We start from the raw sequence: 21,247 nt of genomic DNA on the forward strand, positions 1-21,247 counted from the left end.
CTTATGTCAGCACCACATTGTTTTGAGTATCATAGTCTTACAGTAAGTTTTGAATTTGGGAAGTGAAATGTGAGTGCTCCAATATTGTTCTTCTTTTTCATGCTTATTTTGATTGTTCAGAATCCCTTGATATTTTGTATGAATTTTAGGATCAGCTTTTTTTTTTTTTTTTTTTGCTTTTTAAACTTGTTATTCTGGTAATGTATATACAACCAAAATATCCCCCTTTAACCACATTCAAGCATGCAACTCAGTGGCATTGAGTACATTCACAATGTTGTGCTACCATCACCACCATCCAAAATTTTTATCATACCCTCCAAAATATATGTCTCTTCAAGAGTGGTTTCATCTGTGAATTATTTAGGACATTTTATATTAATTAACATGGGATTTGTGAGTACTTTATAATTTAATAATATATGGATACCTTTCCTAATAAATGGATATTATTAAGTAGGTGCAAAGGATAAATTAATTTCGTGGGAAAGCCTCCAGGCAGATATAGTAAAAGAAATTTAAGAAGTTTTAGAAGTTTTAGAATTGGCAGTGGCAAGCCATCACGTTGGTAGTTTGAAATTGTCCATGGTGGGAGTAGTTACACCACAGAAATTAGCAAACACTACAAATCAGGCTTTCCTCCTAACCTCCAAAGAGTTGGCTGTTAAACATTTACTAGCACACTACTGGTACCAGTTCAGGCTTTCCCATGGGCTTCACAGTGAGGGCCCAGGGTCATAGGATTAACATTCCCAGTGTTTTATCTGATTAGTCATGTATGTAAGCATATTCCTAAATTGGAGTTCAAGATCCATTTTCAAGACATGTATTTATAGACAGATTTTTTTAACTTTATTTCTCAAAAAATTAAAAGAAACATTTCCAACAAAACAAAACAAAGGAATAAGAAAAACAAGTATCCTAAAATAACTATATTGCTTTCAGTATGCTCCTACCATACCCCAAGAAAATTAATGAACCATAGTCATTCCTGAGTATTCCCGTAACGTTAAGATTACCCTCAATATCTTACCTGCTCTTATTAGATTATCGTTCCCCCCTTCACTAGTTGCTGTCTATCTTTAGGTCCCCGATATTCTACAATACAAGACACTAGTTTTACATTTTTTACAGAGCTCACATTAGTGGTATCATACAATAGCTCTCCTTTTGTATCTGACTTATTTCACTCAACATTATGTCCTCGAGGTTCGTCCATGTTGTCATATGCTTCACGACCTCGTTCTTTCTCACTGCTGTGTAGTATTCCATTATGTGTATGTACCACAGTTTATTTATCCACTCATCTGATGTAGGACATTTAGGTTGCTTCTATCTCTTGGCAATTGTGAACAATGCTGCTATGAACATCAGTGTGCAAATATCAGTTTGTATCACTGCTTTCAAGTCCTCTGGGTAAATACTGAGAGTGAAATTGCTGGATTGTAGGGTAACTCAATACCTGATTTTCTGATGAACCACCAAACTGTCTTCTAGAGTGGCTGAACCATTATACAGCTTTTCTATTTCTGCAACAAAGGCCATTGGAATTTTGATAGGGATTGCCCTGAATCTGTAGATCACTTTGGAGAGTATCACCTTCTTGGTTAAATTTATTTTTAAGTATTTTATTCATTTTGATGCTATTGTACATGGAGTTGTATTTTTAATTAAATTTTTGGATTGTTCATTGCTACTGTATAGAAATAAAACTGATTTTTGCATGTTGATCTTTTACCCTGCAACTTTGCTGAATTCATTTAACTCGAATAGTTTTGTTTGTTTTTGTATGTGTGGATTCTTTAAGATTTTCTATGTATAATATCATATCATCTGTGACTAGAGATACTTTTACTTCTTCATTTCTAGTTTGGGTGGCTTTTATTTCTTTTTCCTGCCTAAATGCTCTGGCTAGAGCTTCCGATACAATGTTGAATAAAAGTGGTGAAAGTGGGCATCCTTGCCTTGTTTTTGATCTTTAGAGGGAAAGCTTTCAGTCTTTGACATTGAGTATGATGACAGCTGTGGGTTTATCATGTTGAGGAAATTCCCTTCCCTTCCCAGTGTTTTGAGTATTTGTATCATGAAAAGGTGTTGGATTTTGCCAAATGCTTTTTTCTGCATCAATTGAGATGATTGTGTGCTTCCCCCCACCTTCATTCTATTGATATGGTATATTATATTGATTGGTTTCTTATGTTGAACCAGCCTTGCATTCCTGGGATAAATCCTACTTGGGGTTGTCTCATTGTTTTATGCTGTGCAATTCAGTTTGCTTATATTTTGTTGAGGAGTTTTGCATTTATATTCATAACAACATTGCTCTCTAGTTTTCTTTTCTTGTAATGTCTTTGCCTGGCTTTGGTATCAGGGCAATGCTGGCCTTCTAGAGTGAGTTAGGAAGTGTTTCCTCCTATTATATTTTTTGGAAGAGTTTGAGAAGGCTTGGTGTGAATTCTTCTTTAAATGTTTTGTGGAATTCAACAATGAAGCCATTAGGTCCTAGGCTTTTCTTTGTTGGAGGTTTTTGATTACTGATCCAATCTCTACTTCCCATGGGTCTGTTCAGATTTTCTGGGTTTTTTTCCCCCCTTTTGAGCCAGTTTTGGCAGTTTGTGTGTTTCTAGGAATTTGTCCATTTCATCTAGGTTAGCTAGTCTGTTTGAACTGTTCATGGTATTTTTACTGATTTTTTTTTTGTTTGTTTGCTTGTCCTTCCTGTTACTGAGAGAGCAATGTTAAAATCTCCAACCAAGTTTGTGAATATGCCTTTGTCCTTTTGGTTCTGTCAAATTTTGTCTTGTATATTTTGACGCTTTGTTGTGAGGTTGTATACAAATTTAGGATGATTAAATCTTCTGCTGGATTTACCCTTTTATCATTATGAAAATGCCCTTCTTTATCTCTACCAATGCTTCTTGTCTTCAAGTCTGTTTTATCAGATATTAATTTAGCTATACTGGTGTTCTTTTGTTAGTATTTGCATAGCGTATCCTTTGTTAGTATTTGCATAGTGTATCCTTTTCTGTCTTTTTGCTTCTTAGATTTTTTTACCATTATACTTAAGGGATGTCTCTTTTATCTTATATTTAAAAATTGTCTGATAATCTTTGTTTTCTAATTTGAGTGCTTGGTGAATTACTGATGTATTTGAGTTTAAATATACCAGTGTACTATTTGCTTTTTCTTTGACTCATCTCTTCTATGTTTCTTTTTCTCTCTCCTTTCTTGGCTTTCTCTCCTTTTTTTCTCTCCATTCTTTGGCTTATGTAAGAATTTTTAAGAATTCTGTTTTTCCCTTCCGCTAGCTTGTTCATTGTGCATCCTTTTAGAATTCTTTTTGGGTTAGCAATACGCATCCTTGAATTATTACAGTACTTCCTGGGCATTGAAAAAATGTTAAAACACTTTAACTCCACTTACTGGCCTCTCAACTTATATGCTACTGTTGTCATGCTTTTAAATATTATGCTTGTATATATATTATTCCCAGAAAACTTTTTTAGTGCTTTATACAATCAATATTCGTTTAGATTAACCTCCCCTTTCCATTGCTCTTTGTCCCTTTCTGCTTCTCCATGCTTCCGTCTGGATAATTTTCCTTCTGTCTGAAGAGCTCCGATATTTTCTTTCTTAATTTCACCTTCAGTTGTGTATTTATATATAGATATATTTTAGTAAACTTTTTGTTGAAGTATGACACTACAGAGAAGTGCACAAATCATAAATGTACAGCTTCATAAAGTCTCACAAAGTGTTCTAGTTTGCTAATGCTGCTGGGATGCAAAACACCAGAAATGGATTGGCTTTTATAAGAGGGGGTTTATTTGGTTACACAGTTACATTAAGTGTCCAAGGTAATGCAACAACAATTGGGTACCTTCACTGGAGGATGGCCAATGGGGTCCGGAAAACCTCTGTTAGCTAGGAAGGCACGTGGCTGGCATCTGCTCCAAAGTTTTGGTTTCAAAATGACTTTCTCCCAGGAAGTTCCTCTCAAGGCTGCAGTTCCTCAAAAATGTCACTAAGTTGCCCTTGGGGTGTTTGTCCTCTCTTAGGTTTTCCAGAGCAAGAGTCTGCTTTCAACGGCCGTCTTCAAACTGTGTCTCATCTGCAGCTGCTCTCTCAGCTTCTATGCATTCTTCAAAGTGTCCCTCTTGGCTGTAGCAAGCTCACTCCTTCTGTCTGAGCTTACATAGTGCTCCAGTAAACTAATCAAGGCCCATGCTGAATGAGCGGGGCCACACCTCCATGGAAATTGTCCAATCAGAGTTAATCACCCACAGTTGGGTGGGGCACATTTCCATGGAAACAACCTAATCCAAACGTTCCAACTTAATCCCCACTAATATGTCTGCCCCCACAAGATTGCATCAAAGAACATGGTTTTTTCTGGGGAACATAATATGTACAAACCAGTACACAAAGTAACCACACTCAGTTCAAGAAATAGAATATTACCAGCCCCTTCTTATTCTTGCCCCTTCCTATTCATTTTCTCTCCCCCAAGTGCAATCACTGTCCTAACTTCAGTTCCACAGATTATTTAAACATTGTGTTAATGGAATCACATAATATCTACTCTTTTATATTTTGCTTCTTTCACTCATCTTTATTGTTGCATATAGTTGAAATTTGTTCATTATAAGAACACACCACAATTTTCATTTATTTATTTATTTATTTATGCATTTTACATTTTTAAGACTTTTTTTTCCCCAATTTTGGGCTAATTTTAATAATGCCTCTGTGAACATTCTTGTTCATGTCTTTTGGTGAGTGTATTCATACATTTCTGTTCATATAAATCTGAGTGGAACTGCTGGGTCATAGAGTATGTTTATGTTCAGCTTTAGTGGATACCACCAAGGAGTTTTCCAAAGTTGTAACAACTTACAGTCCCACCAGCAGTGAATGCGAGTTCCATCTATTTCACTTCCTCACCAACACTTGGTATTATTTTATTTTTTCACTTTATCTGTTCTAATGGTGCATAATGGCTTTGCATTGTGGTTTTAATTTGCATTTCCCTGATTGATGAAACTCAGAATTTTTTCAAGTTTGTTGGGCATTTGGAGAATCTCTTTTGCAGAGTGCTTGCTCGAGTTTTTTCCCCGTTTTTCTATTGGATTGTCTACTTTTTTATTGATTTATAAAAGTTCTTTTATGTTCTGGATAGGAGTTCTTTGTTGAATATATGCATTGCAAATCTCTTTTCTTATTTTGGGGCTTGACATCTTTATTTTTGAGAAAACTTTTTTTCTGGGTGTAAAATTTTTGTAGGTTATTTTCTTTCAGCACTTCGAAGATGTCATTCCATTATCTTTTGGCTTCCACTGTTTTGTTGAGAAATCATATGTCAGTCTTATTGTTGCTTCTTTGAAGGAAGTATGTCTCTCCCCACCCCCTCTGGCTGCTTTTATGATTTTCTTTGTGTCTTTGCTATTATTCAGTTTTACTATGATGTACTTAGGTATAGTTTTCTTTGCATTTTTTTCCTGCAGTACTTCTTGACTCTGTGACTTGGTGTCTTTCATCAGTTTTGGAAAATTATTATGCAGTATCATTCTATATTGCTTCTGCCTCATTCTCTTTCTCCACCTGGGATACTAATTACAGGTATGTTAGACCTAAGCTCCGTAGGTCTCTTAGGCTTTTTTTTTCTATATTTTCCTTATTTTTTTCTTTAGCCTGGATATTTTCTTCTAATCTATTTGTAGTTTACTAATCCTCTCTCCTGCTATACTATGTCTAATCTGTTGTTAAGCCCACTTATTGGGTTTTAAATTTCAGTCATTATATTTTTCATTTTAGAATTTCCATTTGATTCTTCTTTTAGTAGTTTCAAGTTATCTGCTGAAATTCTCCATTTTGTCATTGAATTTCTTGAGCATATTGGTCATGATTATTTTAAAGACCATGTCTGCATAGTCTCCTGTGGGTCTCCTGTGGGTTCATGCCTATTGCCTGGTTTTTCTCTTTGTTATTTTCTGATGTGCCTGGTAATTTTGGATGGATGCTAGAAATTGTGTGTGAAAAATTATAGAGGTAATATGGTGCACTCATCGATGTTATCTTCCTCCAAGGAAGATTTACTTTGGTGTCTGGTAGACAGTTAAGGTAAGGGAAGATTTCCTTCATCCAACCATGGGTTGAGTGATTTGTATCTGGACTTTGGCCTTTGTATAAGGCTAAGTATTTCCTATCCACCCTCCTCTCAGAATGTAGCCCTTTTGGGGTCCTGACAGAAAAGCCTGGGGTATTTCCCAGGGCCCCTTATCCTTGGTCCACCTGGAACTCCGATTTTTGTTCTCCCAGTTCCTGCCACTCAGTTGCTCATCTTTTGGCTACTGCTTAAAAATTGGCAAATGCTGAAGGGAGGAAAGCTGTTCCCTGTTGGGCTCACTGCCCCATACTTCCCTTCTTTCTTTTCAGAATCTTCATCCTTGAAGTCCTCATTGCTTTGACAGCTCTCCAATACCTTCACACGGAAGTTTTATTAATATTTTTCTCAACAATTGTTTCTGCTGGAAAGGTGCATCTGCAACAAGATAGTCTGTCATTACTAGGATTGGAAATCTTGCCATTAAAAAAAATTGTTTTTTTCCATTCTTGACTGATGGCTGGAGAATGTTCAGTGTGTGGAACTCAAAGACAATATTATCAATATTACCCTCATATTTCTCTATTACAAATGCATACACACATGGCTATATACTCATATATACATACACACATGTATGTGTATGTGAAAATATACATATAACCTTTTGAAACACACTTATATCGAGACATGCATGGGATCTTTTCTATTAACCCTGTGGAAAACATGTAGAAAATTCTTGCTTGTTGGCTAGTTATAAAATAGTCTTCTATTATCATTATTTCCTGAATTATGTTCTGTGGTATGTGAATGTCCCATATAACGTTAATAGATTCTCTTTGCTAAAATGGCGCAAAGGTCAATAACACCCTTGGGAAACTACATTGAATCCTCTGCTTGGATGTTCCTAACACACATAAGTGTGTTAAAGACTCTGAAAAGTGTAACTAAACTTATCTAATTACAAAATCCTTTTCGAGGGCACTATCTCTTCCTATCTCTATCAGGGTTTTGTAGGTAAATCTTGGGACACACTGCCTTAAAGCAAATTCAAATTCACTAAGTCCTATACCAGTAAGTATTTGGTGTTCAAGAGTCTGCGTTCTCAGAAAGATGAAGTGCCACCAAGTGTTTCCTCAAATCTGGATAATCCTCAGGAGAGTCTAAAAGTGTGAACACCAGTTCTTGGGTTCGGAGGGTCAGAGCCTCTCTGCTACTCAGTGGTTGGAAAAAGAACCCAGAACTTGGGAGTAGTCATTCCCAGCTCTATGTCTGTTTGTGACTCCTGAAGTGAAACCCTCTGCTTGGGTTTCCTTAGTCCCGGTCCAGCTCAGCATGGGGTACCCATGAGTGTTTGTGATTTTTGATTCTCATGAGACCAAACTCTCCCTCATTTCACCTACTTCTTGGAGCTCTTGCTGCCCCTCTGTGCAGGTGAGAGGGTGAGACAGTTATGGCGGAATACACAGAGCTTCTGCTCAGGAGCCAAGAGGCCTGGGTTCAAGTCCTGGTGCTGTGTGACCTTGGGAGACTTAACCTTGGAGTAGCGGGTGAGAGCACAAGTCTTGGTGTCAGACCTACCCAGCCCTTCCACTTCCTTGCTGTGTGATCATGGCCACATCACTTCATCTTCCTGCACCTCAATTTCCTTACCTGTCCAAGGGGATAATAATAACACTCACTTCATGTTCTCCTTTTTTGGGAAGGAAATAAGATAATTCATGCCAAGTACAATACTTGGAGCATAGTAGGCACCCAGGAAATGTCAGCTATTACAATGCTTCATTCAAACTTGACTCCTTCATCTGGGTTTAAGGAGAACCCTACTTCTTATGATGCTTGAGGAACAAATAGAATCTTGAATGTGAAAATGTTTTATAACCTCTTGAAGACAAAGGGAAATCCAGGCACTTTTATGTATTTTCATCACTGCCCTTCATGCTACTTTGGCCTGGCTGGACAGGGTAGGGTGTGGGAACCACCCCAGCCTCCATCCCTACCCTCAGGAAGAACCCTTTCTCTATTTCAGAACATTGGCAAGAAAATGTCCTGCCAGCAATTCATTGCCAACTTGGACCGACTTAATGATGGCCAAGACTTTGCCAAAGACCTGCTGAAGGTATTGCCTGTTAAGATTTTCCATGCTCCCAGCTGTGCCCTGGTGGGTGGAGAGGAGAAATGTCTCTGCCTCACCAAAACCTGACTTGCCAAATTCTTAGTACTGGGGTTAGGGCTGCTATGACTTCAGGATCAAGTTAAAGAGAGACCATTCAGCTTGACATTTGACTGTTATTATGTTTCCTGAGTTAGGCAGAGGGGTAGGGTTTGTGAGTTGTTTTTAATGCTCCATCATGACCATTGATGTCACCATGTCACCAGCTGGCACAGCTGCCACTGCCATCACCACCACTGTTATGCCCAAAACCACCATCCATGCCACCACCACAACCGTCACCTGTAACTTTACCACCCCCATCACTACCTTCACCACAACCATCATCACCATCACCACAGAGAAAAGCCCGCTCATTTCTCCAACATCATCAGGAATTAAGGGAATCTAGCTTTCTTTTGAGGCTGAGGCCCAAGGTAGAACTGTGACCTTTTAAGCCTGGTCAGTTTCTCCACCACGGAGGAAACGGAGCAAGTTTTGAAGGGTTAGATTATGAATTCAGTTTTTAGATAATGAATTTGAAGGACCTGGTGATATGAAATATGCAGTTGGATAGTTTTTTTGGAGATCAAAACAGAATATTGTCTCCGTTATTTGTATGACAATTATCTTCTTTATCATCAAGAAGCACTTGTTAAGGACATATGTGTAAGCGAGATCAAACAATCCAAGTCCTACCACCCAACTGTCCACATCTTTCCATCTACTCATCCATCCATCTACTACTCATGTCTCCATCCAGCCACTCATCCACCCCTTCATCCTCTTATTTACTCAATCATTCACCTACCCATATACCCATCTTTTACCCATCACTTCCGCCACAACCATACACTCCAAACACTCTACCATATACTCCCCATATACCCACCCATACTCACATTCACCCACCCACTCCTCCACCCACCGCCCCACCATCCCTCCACCCATGCATCTACCCACCAACCCACCTCCACCTAGCCACCCTCACACCCTGCCAAATCATCTACTCAATCATCCATCCAACCACTTACTCATCCTTTTTAACACTTACTGTATGCTAAGCATTGGGTTATGCCCTGGAGATTTGATGATGAACAAGACAGACAACTCCTGACTTTGTAAAGATTACCATCTCCTGAGGGAACAGACATTAAACAATTTCATAGTTAAATACTACCCAATCGTACCTCTACCCATCCACTCATTTATCCATCCAAGAAACAAGCATGGACCAAGAACTTACTTTGCCTCATTGGCTGGGATAGGTGGGAATTTCTTTGACTCTTTACATGGACTTCTCTCTCTCTCTTCCTCCCTATACCAGACCCTTTACAACTCTATCAAGAATGAAAAGCTGGAATGGGCCATGTGAGTAGTGCCCGTGTGCAGGGAAAATGAATCATTGGGAGGGAAAGTGATTGAGGGGTGCAGGGACGGTCACACCTGCCACTCTCCGTGGTGCTGATTTTTCCAAACCCAAGGGCCCTGGTGGCCCCTGTCCCGCTGACTAGGACCCAGTGCTGAATTCCCCTTTGCGTTCATTTTCTATCTTGATGAAAAGTGGGCAGTATTTACACAGCTATGGAATAGATTGAACTATGATGTTCCATAATGTCTACAGCTCACTCTCTGTACTGGAGATTTTGCTATAATTCCCAGTGATGACAACTCTTTCCCCCCTGGGAATTTAGCAAGCAGGAGGCATGGACCCCCACTATGATCTGAGGATCTGACCATGTTTAGGGTGGCGACTGCTCTTGGAGGTGTTGGGAGGGAATAACTGCCCCCAAACTTCTTCCTCTGTGAAGGCAGTGGGGTCTAGAAGTACCTAGCTATCTGGAAAAAGGTGTGGGAACCCTGCTGGTTGGTGAGACTGTGAGAAGTCCCTGGGAGGAAGTGGTCACCCTCTCTCCTGTGCTCTTGTGGGTAGCCTGGGCCTTCTGGTCCATGTAGAAGTCCAGGCAGGGATTGTTGGGGACCCAGCCCAACTGGGAAGAGATGAAACTGTTCCACCAAAACTATCACAGGAGTCCAGACTTTAGGGGCCTCACTTATTAGTACCCCCTGCCCCAGCATGCCCATGGGGTTTGGGCAGCAACTTCAGTTTGGCCATGGGTCTCTGCTCCCTTGGGCTGGGCTCCCAGGGCAGGGTTGGAGAGAAGAGAAGGAAGACTGGGGAGGAGGTCTGGATATAGTAAGGTTCCCAGTTTTGTGATCAAAGGTGAGCATTGGAGCTTGGAGGCCAAAGACCAAGAATCAGAGGTCAGGTGTCAGAATTGAAGACAGAGGGGAGGGGTCAAAGACCTGGACCCATGACCTAGATTTAAACCTCCTCATCTCTGCCTCTCATGGCTGTTGTTCATCCTCGACTCTGGCTCCCAGAGGGGTGGTTGGTGGGAGAGACACGTGATGTGGGGCTGAGGCCTCCCTGGAGGCTGTGCTCAGGCCGAGTACTTCCCTAGTGATGAGGACGAGCTGAGGAAATCACTGTCTGAGCTGGTGGATGACAAGTTTGGGACAGGCACAAAGAAGGTGACACGGATCCTGGATGGTGGCAACCCCTTTCTGGATGTCCCACAGGCTCTCAGCGCTACCACCTACAAGCATGGTGTGCTCACCCGGAAGAGTCACGCCGACATGGATGGCAAGAGGAGTGGGTGTCAGGCTGGGGGGAAGGGGCATGGGGAGGGATCCTAGTCCAGAAGGGGGTCCCCCCTTGGCCACGTCCCTGGGATGCACACACAGGTGGACATGTCGGGGGAGGCAGGGTGGGAGATGTTGGAATGGGTGGTTGTGGCCACACTACCCGTGCCCACCTCCCCAGCACCCCGTGGGAGGCGTGGCTGGAAGAAATTCTACGCGGTGCTCAAAGGGACCATCTTATATCTGCAGAAGGTGAGAGGCTCCTCCAGAGCTCCCTGCCCAGGAAGGGCCCACTCAGTGCCTCATCCAGCCCTGCTTTGTGGCACTCAGGGGGTCTTGGGAGGACCTGGGGCTTAGGCAGACGTGGGCCCTTCCCGCATCAGGGGCCTCACTGGGGCTCACCCAGGGCCTTGGTGGTTTCAGGGAAGGGTGTTCGGGATGCCCAGCAGCTAAGTGGATACCCAGTATTTGGCTTCCTAGGCAGATGAGGCAACAGGGGAGGAGTGCCTGGGGTGATTTGTGTTGCCATGAGGTGGCTTCATAGCAGCAGGGACTGAATAATGGAGGGAGATATAGGGTCAGAGAGAGGAGAGGCAGGGAGGGACGGTGAGGGTGGAGAAATGTGGGTCAGGGAACAGGAGCTTGGAGAGGACAGAGGCTTGCCCACCCTCCCCTGCCCATCCAGGATGAGTACAGGCCTGACAGGGCCCTGTCGGAGGGTGACCTGAAGAATGCCATCCGCGTGCAGCATGCTCTGGCCACTAGGGCCTCCGACTACAGCAAGAAGTCCAACGTGCTCAAGCTGAAGACGGCCGACTGGAGGGTCTTCCTCTTTCAGGCACCGTAAGTAGGAGCTGGGACCTCCTGGCTCCCCTCCTGGGCTCAGCTTCCCGTGTGCATCAGCCCCAAGAGTAAGTGTGTCCACTTGACACAAGTCAACAGCTGGGATTCCCTAGAGCAGTGGTTCTCAAGGTGTGTTTCCCGCAGCATCACCTCGGTGCTCGTTAGAAATGCAATTTCTCCGGCCCCACCTGAGACCTCCTGAATCAGAAACTCGGGATGGGGCCTGGCAATCTGTTTTAAAAGAAACTCTAGATGATTCAGGTGCATGCTTCGCTCTTTAAAGGATGGGGAAGAAGTGATCTTTATGACTCTCCCTTCACTTTAAATTTGGAGTTGGGGGGGAAAGACTCACTCTGCAGTTTACCTGTAAGGCCTTCCTTCCAGTGCCCTGAACTCCATTCTCCTGTGACCTGAGAGTCAGGTGTCACATGTGCTTAAAAGGAGGGAGACTAGTAGGTGAGGTCAGGATCAGAGTGTAGGTGATGGGCCTGGCTGTGGGGACAGGAATGGGGGGAGCTCCGGGTGGGCCGTGGAGGAGACGACCAGTGCCCAGCTGCCTCCACTGATCTCCTGGGCTCTAGGGCCTTTTGGCTCCAGGACCCATTTTTTCCAGGACCCACTATCTCTGGAGCTGGGAAGTTTAATTTTCCCATGAAAATCCAGGTCCTGCCCAGGGATAGAAAGGAAGCCCCTTACATAGTTCTGACCAGGTCCATCCTTCCTCTTTCACTTCTTCACCTTCCTACAAAGAGATGCTCGTGCCTTCTCTGTGCTGGGCCTAAAGCTGGGTACTGAGTGCTGGGTGGGGAATAGGGGGCCCTATTGTGAGAAGCTGTTGCCCTCTCCCTCCCTCCCTGCGCTGTCCTCAGGAGCAAAGAAGAAATGCTGTCCTGGATCCTTCGGATCAACCTGGTGGCCGCCATCTTCTCGGCCCCAGCCTTCCCAGCTGCTGTCAGCTCCATGAAGAAGTTTTGTCGGCCCTTGCTGCCCTCCTGCACCACTCGCCTCTGCCAGGTACAGGCTCCCCACCTCCCCAGGCTGCCTCCCCCATCCCACACATCTCAGCTTCTTCTATAGGATGCCTGGTCCTGGGCTACGGGACATGGGAGAAGGGGCAGATATTTTCCTCCACCTCCACCCCCCATTTGCAGATGGAAAGACTGAGGCCCCCACACTGCACACCACCCGGAGGCCTGGCTGTGCTGGGGTGGGTGGCCTGTGTGTGCTTCTCTCACCATGAGGGTGTGGATGTGACTGTGGGTCCATAGTATCACATCTGCCCGGTCATGAAACGAGAGAAAGTGTGTGTGTGAGGGAGCTAGGAACAAAGATGAGGCTAGGCTGACTCTTCACCCAGTGCTCTTTGCTGCCCTCACCTGTCTGTAAATGTTTTATTTATAATCCTGAAGAAACCTCATCAGTACTCCAGTTTTTTCAGTTTTGTCCTGGAGAAGAAAGGATAGATGGAAGACTGCTGATTGAGAGCTGGAGGGTGGGGGGAGCTCAGTCCTCCGGCATTTGTCAGCAGCCCACCCTTTCCCTGCTGGGCTTGGGTCCTGGGTCTCTCCACAGAGCTCCTGGGGCTTCTGCTTCTGCCCAGTGCCTGGCTGCATGCACACACAAGCACACACATGTGCACACGTGTCTGCACACATGCCATGCACTCTTGCACATGCAACCACAGACACACTACACATGTGTGTCCACAAATACACAACAAGGCCTGGTTGCACTGTGACAGGTGGGATGTGTGTGTGCTTGTCTGCCAGGGAGAGAGCCTCTGCCTCTCTCTGGGTGGGATGGGGGAGGGCTGTGGTCACCGTGTGTGTCTGGCTGGGAATGTGAGAGAACGTGTGTGTCACTGGGAGCTGGGGATCGCTGAGGCCAGGCTGACGCCTGAGCCAGTGTGTTTGGCTGTGCCTGTGAGAGTACCCATGAGCTAGGAGTGTGTCCGGGTGAAGGTGTGTGTGCCACGATGTGTCTGTTTTGGGGAGGGGACACACACACACACTGCATGAGGGTCTCCTGAGCCTGCTGGGGAACTGCTGCTGCTGATAGCGGGGGTGGGGAGGGAGCGGGAGAAGCAAGGAGGGAGGGGCACCTGGGTCCAGAGCAGGCTCTACCCCCACCCTGGTGACCCTGGCCAGGCCACAGTTTCCCTTTGCTAAAGCAGGTCCAGGGTTGCCAGGCTTAGACCATCCCCCTTCCCCATCCTGAGCGAGGGCCTCACAGTCAGGACTTGCCTTTGCAGGAGGAGCAGCTGCGGTCTCATGAGAATAAGTTGAGGCAGGTGACTGCGGAGCTGGCCGAGCATAGGTGTCACCCAGTGGAGAGGGGCCTCAAGTCCAAGGAGGCCGAGGAGTACCGGCTGAAGGAGCACTATCTCACGTTTGAGGTGGGCCCTCCGGTGGGCTGCGGTGGGATTGCGAAAGCCCAGGCCAGCCCCTGCCCGCGTCTCCACCGCCAACATCACGCTGAACACGCCACAGCCTGGGGCTCTAGTTTGTGGGTTCCCCACATTGGGGGCTCCCGATTATGAACCATGGCCTCCCAGGGCCAGGCTCTGCACAGAGCAGTACAGTCCAGCTGCCTGATGGCAATCGGACAATCCCCCCCTCACTGTGTCCCTTTTAGAGCTCCAGAGGGGCTCCACGGGAACCCAGCCCCCCTTCTCCCAAGTTCGTCCTCACCATCCGTTTCCTTCTGGAGGGAGCTTCTCCGGAAGCTTTTACAATCCATCCACAAAGCTCTCAAGCCCTGTCCACATGCCTTTTCCCCGTCGCCTCACTTTCCTCTTTCACAGATGGGTTTATCATGCACAGCATATCTTTCTCCAGGCTCCCTTCTTTTCATCTTGTCTGTCTCTGCCCGCCACCCTGATTCTGCTTCATGATGATCTGCAAATGGGGCTGACAAGGAATACCCTTCACTGGGTGAAGGATGGGGATTTGGATGGGGAGAGGATGGTGGGAACCACTCGCCTGTTTATAAGTGCCCCCTAGGGCTTTTCTGGTCTGCCTCACTTTTCCCTACCCCTCTCCAGACTCTAATGGGGTTGCCTGGGAAGGTAGTGTGTGGTTCATTTTTTGCAAGATAAACTAGGACCCTCGATGAGCCTCCCCCTTTTGTCACTAACATTGTCTGGGAAGACCATGGTCTCGAGGGAGGCCCTGGGGGAGTGGGAGGGTCAGGAGGCCCAAGCTTGCCCAAGGCTTGACTCTTGATTGGACTCTGGGCTTGTCTGTCACCTCCGCTGTGCTGTGAGGCCCAAACACTCCCTGGCCTGGAATAATAGGCCTCTCAGGTGGTAGCGGATCCAACTAGGTGGGTCAGCGTGGGACACTCAGGGTCAGAGCTCCAGGGCTCCCCTTGGGGAAGGAGACCACTGTGAGCCTGGTGAAGACAACGGTGGCCAGCAGGGCATTTGGGGCTGCTTTGCAGGGAGCAACAGGGGCGAGGGGCCTCAGAGGCCCTTTGGCCCAGCCTGGCCGAGTCTGAGATAGAGGAGGAACCTGTGCTCTGGGCTTTTTCCCGACTCTAGGTTTCTTCCTTCCCTAGTCCCTTTGGCCTGACCTGCAGCTGAGAGAGCACAGAGAGGCTGAGACACAGTCAGGAAGAGCAGGAAGGCCAAGAGGCCACCGATCTCAGTCTCTAGATTTCCACACTGATTTTCTGTTGAAGGCATGTGGGAAGAGAGTTCCCAGGATAGATCCTGACCTTTGGAAAAACACAAAGCTTTATAGCTTTTGGAAGTCGTCTTAGATACACTTTCCCTGCAGTATAAAAATAGCAATGGCAAAAGCTACAGTGGACTGATCTTTTACTACGTGCCAGGTGTGGTTCTCTTCACCTCCCTTGCATTGACTAATTTAATCCTCATATCAATTCTGTGAAATGGTTTCTGTCATTACCCTCATTTTACAATAGGGAAACTAAGGCTTGGAGAGGTAAGATCACTTCCCTGAGGTGACACAAGAAGCACAGGAGCCCGGATCTGAACACAGGCAACTGATGGCAGTTCCAGCACCCTAGACTTTCTGCCTCCCTGCGCAGCCTGGTGAGGGTGACTGAGGCCTAGTGCTGCAGGGTCTTGCTCATGTGACAGAACTAGAAGAGAACAGCCTCCCCTGACCCTTAGTCCTTTTTTCTTCCAGGACCCCAGCCTTCCCCAACTGAGTTGAGGACCTGAAGCTCAAAGTCAGGCACCTCAGATACTGCCAAAGCTCCCTCCAAAATGTTTTTATGGTCCCTGTAATAGTTTATGAATGTACCACTTTCTCCATGCTCTCACCAGCACTGGGCATTGTCAAATGTTTTAACCTTCACTAATCCTATAGGTTTAAAAATTGGTATCTTATTACTGTTTTAATTTTCATTTTAAAAATTATATGTGAAATTCTTGGGTATGTTTTTTCTTGTTTTTCTATTGGGTTATCTCCTTATTGATTTGTGAGAGCTCTTTGCATCTTAAGGAAATTATTCTTTTGTCATATAAGGAGCAAATATTTTTGTCCCATTTTGTTGTTCGTCTTTTGATTTTGTTTCTGGCCTTTCTCTGCCCTTTCCCCAGAAAAGCCGCTATGAGACCTATATCCATCTACTGGTTGTGAAAATCAAAGTGGACTCAGATGACCTGGAGCGGATTGAGGCCCGGCTAGCCACCCTGGAAGGGGATGACCCTTCTCTCCGGAAGACACACTCTAGCCCTGCCCTCAGTCAGGGCCATGGACCTGTGACTGGCAACAAAGCCATGAAGGATGCCACTGGGCCTGACACTTAGCTGGTGTGGATGGGCAGGCCCCAGAGGCAGGCAGATGCCCCCATAGGGGTCAGTGAGCACAATTCCAGTCAGGAGCCACTTGAATTAAGCTCCAGGCAGTTGGTGGGCAGCCAGAGGGGTATGGCCAAGAAGATGGAGATGAGATGTTATTCATGGCGTTGACCTTCTTCCATCTTGGGGCATCTCTGGGCCTCAGACTCTTTCCCCAGCCCTCACTTTCCTCTTCACTACAGGGCCTCATTTTTCAGGCCAGTTGTGTGCATGCTCTAGATGCCGTCTCCTAGAGAAGCCGGAAGGGCCATTGGCTTCCAGGCCCTCCTCTTCTCATCAAGCTCCTCCCCCTATCTCCTTGTTTCTGAGAGCAGGTCTTGGCTCCAGGTCCAAGCTTGGACTCCCACCCTTTCTGTTCTCCTCCCTCTGAGATGACCAGCAGCGGGTCTGCAGACCACCAGCACCATCCTCTCCTCCCACCCCAACAACCACCACAACCATGTCCAGCTGCTGCCTCACTTTGCAATAATCTAGGACCTGGGCCCACCCCTCTCAGCCTCAAGCTGTCTCTGCTTATGCGTGTGTCCGTCCATTCTCCTTCCATCCATTGAGGCCTCTACTGCTTTCTTTTTATACAGACACAAATGTATATATATAAGAATTATGTATATATATATATATATATATATATATGAAAGGAACTCCTTTAAACATGGTTTTAGGACTGACATCAAAGAGGATGAAATAAGATGAAGGCAAAGCCTACTTCTGAGCTCCACCTGTTGGCAAGTAGGGCTGACATCTGGCCCCCATGACCCTAACACTCTAGGAGGGAAGGTGGAGGCAGTCCTGACCTCCCCCCACCCCATTTCCCCCCACTGCCGGCTGACCTGTGACTTACATTGCTCTTACAGTTGATGCTTTGGGAATAAATAGAGTGTGTGTGTGCTGTCCTGTCCCATGGGGGTCCTGGGCTGTGAGTGTGATGGAGCCAAGGGCCTGTTTATATTTTGGTCTTTCTGTTGGTGCTGCCAGGTCTCTGAGCATCAGAGGTGGCATCTTGTACAGACGTTCTGCAATCTGCCTTGCAAATAGCCACAAGCCCAAAGATACCTGGTGGATAAAGATTATGAAAGTCATTAATTCTTGGTCTTGGGAAAAGGTGGAATGACAGTTTGCTCATTGCTTTAGATTATTTCTTTCACTCTTCTAGTGAATCAGAAATGCTTAGCGAAGGGTATGTTTGGAAAAGATAGAGAAATTTGCCATGTGACGATGGCCAGATTAGCATCCTTAAACCCTGCATTTCTTGGACGGATGAGTGGTTGAGGGTGACGGCACACTCAATACAGCTATGGTGGGCAAATCCTATTTCTAAAACAGGTTTTCTGTAGTTTGGCCAGGAATTTGACCTCAGTGGTAACATATTTAGTTAGTAAGATAAGCCAAACTTGCACCTAAGTATCCTACATTTAGACACCCACTCAAATTTGATGCAAGGAATGTGTGAGTCTGGAGAGACTTAGTGATTGAAATCCAGATTATTTAATTTGGATCAGCTGAAATGTGTTTTAAACGCAAACCATCTGGCCTCTTCATTTTTGCTCAGAGGAAGAAAAGTTTCATTTAAACGAAATTGAAATTGCAAATGTGTACTTTCTTCATGCTGTCTCAAAGGTCCCTGACATTCTGAGGGCAGTGTCCCACCATGCACTTCACAAGGGTGGGTGAGTGAAGGCAGAGGTGCCAGTTCCGTCAACTGCAGACAGATGTGCTTCCCTGAGCACTATTGTGCCTCTCATGAGTTAAAAAAAAAAAAAAAAAAGTCACATCCTTAATGTGTGTAATTATTTATTTGTAAATTATATACATCTACTACTGTACTAAAATATATGTACATTATAAAACATACACAAAAATAGAAATTTAAAAAGGGTAAGATGAAAATAAATCTAAATCAAAGTTCTAATATTTTCTTCCTGTATTCTAATGGATCATTATGTTTCCCCCACGATCTCTGCCCCTAACATGCCCATTCTTGAGGACTGTGGAAACCCACAGGCCTGAGGGCCGCAGGTGACATGCCCCCTGGTGGTCCTGAGAAGTGGGTGCAGGTTCAGGGACTCCTGGGGGGGGGAGGGCTGACCCTGACAGGGACTCTTGAGCCTTCGTCCTCACATTCAGTGAGGGTCAACATTGTGCCACCCACTATGCTGGGTGCAGGGAACACTGGTGATTAAAAGACTGACAAGGTGCCTGTCTGCATGGGGCTCACAGTCTAGTGGGGAGGGGGACAGGCAGTCACCACTATCATTTGGGACTCTGGGAGTGGCTAGGGAAAGAAACCAAAAATGACCTGGCAGAGAGAAGAAAGAACTTGGGCAGTGGGGAAGAAGACTGACTCAGAAGCTGTCCCAATGCCTAAGGTTCTCCTGGGGGTCAGGGTGGTGGTAGGGAAGTTGCTTAACAGCGCTGCAGCTCTTCCTGAAAAGACCTACTACAGGTTCCCCAGACAGAAATCTGAGAGGGTGGGGAATAAGGGGCCGAACCTGCTCCCAGCTCTCATCCGTACCTGTGAAATGAAGGCGTGGGATGAGAAAAGAGCCAAGGAACCACATCAGGGCTTGGCCTGAGACTCTCAGCAGGTATCTTAGGATCCAGAGTAGATAATGAAGGTATCAAATGGGATCATGTAAAGGTCAGTGGGTTCACCAAGAGGTCATTCAGAGTTCATTGGGGTCACACAGAGATCAGTGGGTTCATTTGAGTCATGAAGTGGTTTCTAATAGAACATTTCAAAAGCAACAGCAACTAAGAGCCCTCGGAGGGGCCAAATGAGGACACTAAGTTGGGTCATGGAAAGGTCAATAGGCTCACCAGGAGGTCATTCAGAATTCATTGGGGTTCACATGGAGGTCAGAGGTCACATAGAGGAATTACTGGCTCTGGGAAAAATTTAAAGCCAACAGCAGACTCAGCCAGCAGAGGGGTCTGGATGAGATCATCAGGGGCTAGGAGAGATCAATGATTTGCAAGTCTATGTAGGATTTAGTCCATTATTTTGTTTCTTTTTAAAGGGTACTTTTCCTCAGCACCCCAACAACGATTATGACTTTAACTCTTTTTTTTACTTTTCTCCATCATCTCCCTGTCATCCAATTTTTGCTAGTTTCTGTGTGATTCAAGAATGCAAAGCACATGATAGTGTCATCACCTTCATCAAATTAGCCATTCGATAGGGATCTCTCATGTGCCAGAAGCAGTGCTTTGTATATATATATATATATAATCTCCACAGCAACACTTTGAGGTAGGTATTAGCATCATCGTTTCACAGCCAAGGAAACTGCGGCCTAGAAAAGTCACACAGCTAGTGAGGGGCAGAGCTGGTATTTGAACTCAGGCCTTGTTGATGCCTAAGCCACCTCAACTCTAAGCTTCTCTGTCCCTCCTTGGGTAGGTTTCCAAAATGACCACATATGTCCGGGGACATTCACACCCACCCACCACCTGAGGTCTTTGGATAGAACATAGACTCCCTTGTGTCTGGTTGGAACCTAATGGTGCTGTTTTAATAAATTAGTCAGTGATGGGAAAGCTTCTTAATCCTGGACCTCAATCTGCCTTCTCCATGCCTGAAATCACATACTCTTCATCAGGAGCTGCAGGTCTGGACAGGCTCTGGCTCTGAGGGAGGCATCAAGTTGGGGAAAGAGCAACACCCTGTGGGCTTACCAGCTGCAGCTGTGGTCCTCCTGGCAGTGGAGGGTATCCATTGTGCCACCTGGCATGTCCAGACCATGCCCATGTCATGTCTAAGGCCCCAGGTGTCTTCTTGCCTCAGCTGCCCAAGTGCCAACCCCACAACTCTTCTCTCCTCACCCACCTGGGGCCAGAAACTGTTGCTTCAGGCCAGGGATCTGAGGCCGAGTTTGAAGAGAGTAATTTGCGTCAGTCCCTTGGCCAGGTTCTTCAGCAGCCAGGGGGACATCTTGTAAATATTCTTCTTGGAAGGGGTGGGAGTTAGAGCCTGTCCTGCCACCTGGGGCCAGGGAGATTGGAGGGTCACTTTTTCCCAAGGAGTGCCCTGGCCCTCTCCACCTTCCCCACCAACATCTATCCATTTCCACCCCAGCCACCCATCCCTGTCTCTCCTCCTCACCTGGGGGCTAGGCACACACGGTCAAACTTGTTACTTCTGATTTTATTTATAATATAAAAATGTTCAAGTGTCAACAGTCAGGTGTTTGGACATTTCAAGGCAGGGTTCTCATTTGTTTGGATTGCTTTTTTTAAACAATTACCTTTTTGACAGATCAGCAGAGATTCTGTGGACCCAGTTTTGGTGGGTTGGGGGGTTGCAAGAAGAGAGAGGTGGAAGTCCTCGGTGGGTTGGGGGCTGAGGAGTGGGCTGTGAGAAGGAATGGCATTACTTTATTGCTAAAAGGGGTATCACATACACTGTTGAGTGGCTCTTCTCGGTCCCAGCGTGACCATGCATCCAATCTAAAGAATCTGAAATGCAAAGGACATGCAGGCGTAAAATAGAAAGGACGACTTGTAAACAAAGGTGCTGCAGAGGATGGAGGGGCCTCCTGGAGGCCATGGGGGAGGAGGAGCCACAAACACGGGGCCCCTGGCAGAGCTGCCCCCACTCTGGGGCTGGGGTGTGGAGAAGACCTTTGTCTCAGCCCCCCTCCCTTGGCAGCTGTGAAGAGTGGGGTAGTCCCCT

At 45.8% G+C, this 21,247-nt stretch overlaps 1 protein-coding gene across 5 annotated transcripts in view; it reads left to right on the forward strand.

Annotated features, from left to right (window-relative positions):
- The window catches only part of PSD2 (pleckstrin and Sec7 domain containing 2), a 45,993-nt gene extending 27,653 nt beyond the window's left edge, over positions 1 to 18,340 (forward strand). For 3 of the 5 annotated variants that reach the window (XM_037801933.1, XM_037801936.1, XM_037801934.1), the window contains 8 exons: positions 8,133 to 8,222; positions 9,583 to 9,626; positions 10,721 to 10,911; positions 11,083 to 11,153; positions 11,587 to 11,744; positions 12,614 to 12,758; positions 13,996 to 14,139; positions 16,315 to 18,340. In XM_037801933.1, coding sequence (XP_037657861.1) covers positions 8,133 to 8,222; positions 9,583 to 9,626; positions 10,721 to 10,911; positions 11,083 to 11,153; positions 11,587 to 11,744; positions 12,614 to 12,758; positions 13,996 to 14,139; positions 16,315 to 16,524 — 1,053 coding nt within the window. In that variant the 3' untranslated portion in view covers positions 16,525 to 18,340. The remainder of the gene's footprint in view (positions 1 to 8,132; positions 8,223 to 9,582; positions 9,627 to 10,720; positions 10,912 to 11,082; positions 11,154 to 11,586; positions 11,745 to 12,613; positions 12,759 to 13,995; positions 14,140 to 16,314) is intronic. The other 2 variants (XM_037801935.1, XM_037801937.1) reach the window with 1 other exon arrangement.
- Positions 18,341 to 21,247: the final 2,907 nt, after the last annotated feature.

Source organism: Choloepus didactylus, chromosome 13 (genome assembly GCF_015220235.1).
Source record: "Choloepus didactylus isolate mChoDid1 chromosome 13, mChoDid1.pri, whole genome shotgun sequence".
Lineage (NCBI taxonomy): Eukaryota > Metazoa > Chordata > Mammalia > Pilosa > Megalonychidae > Choloepus > Choloepus didactylus.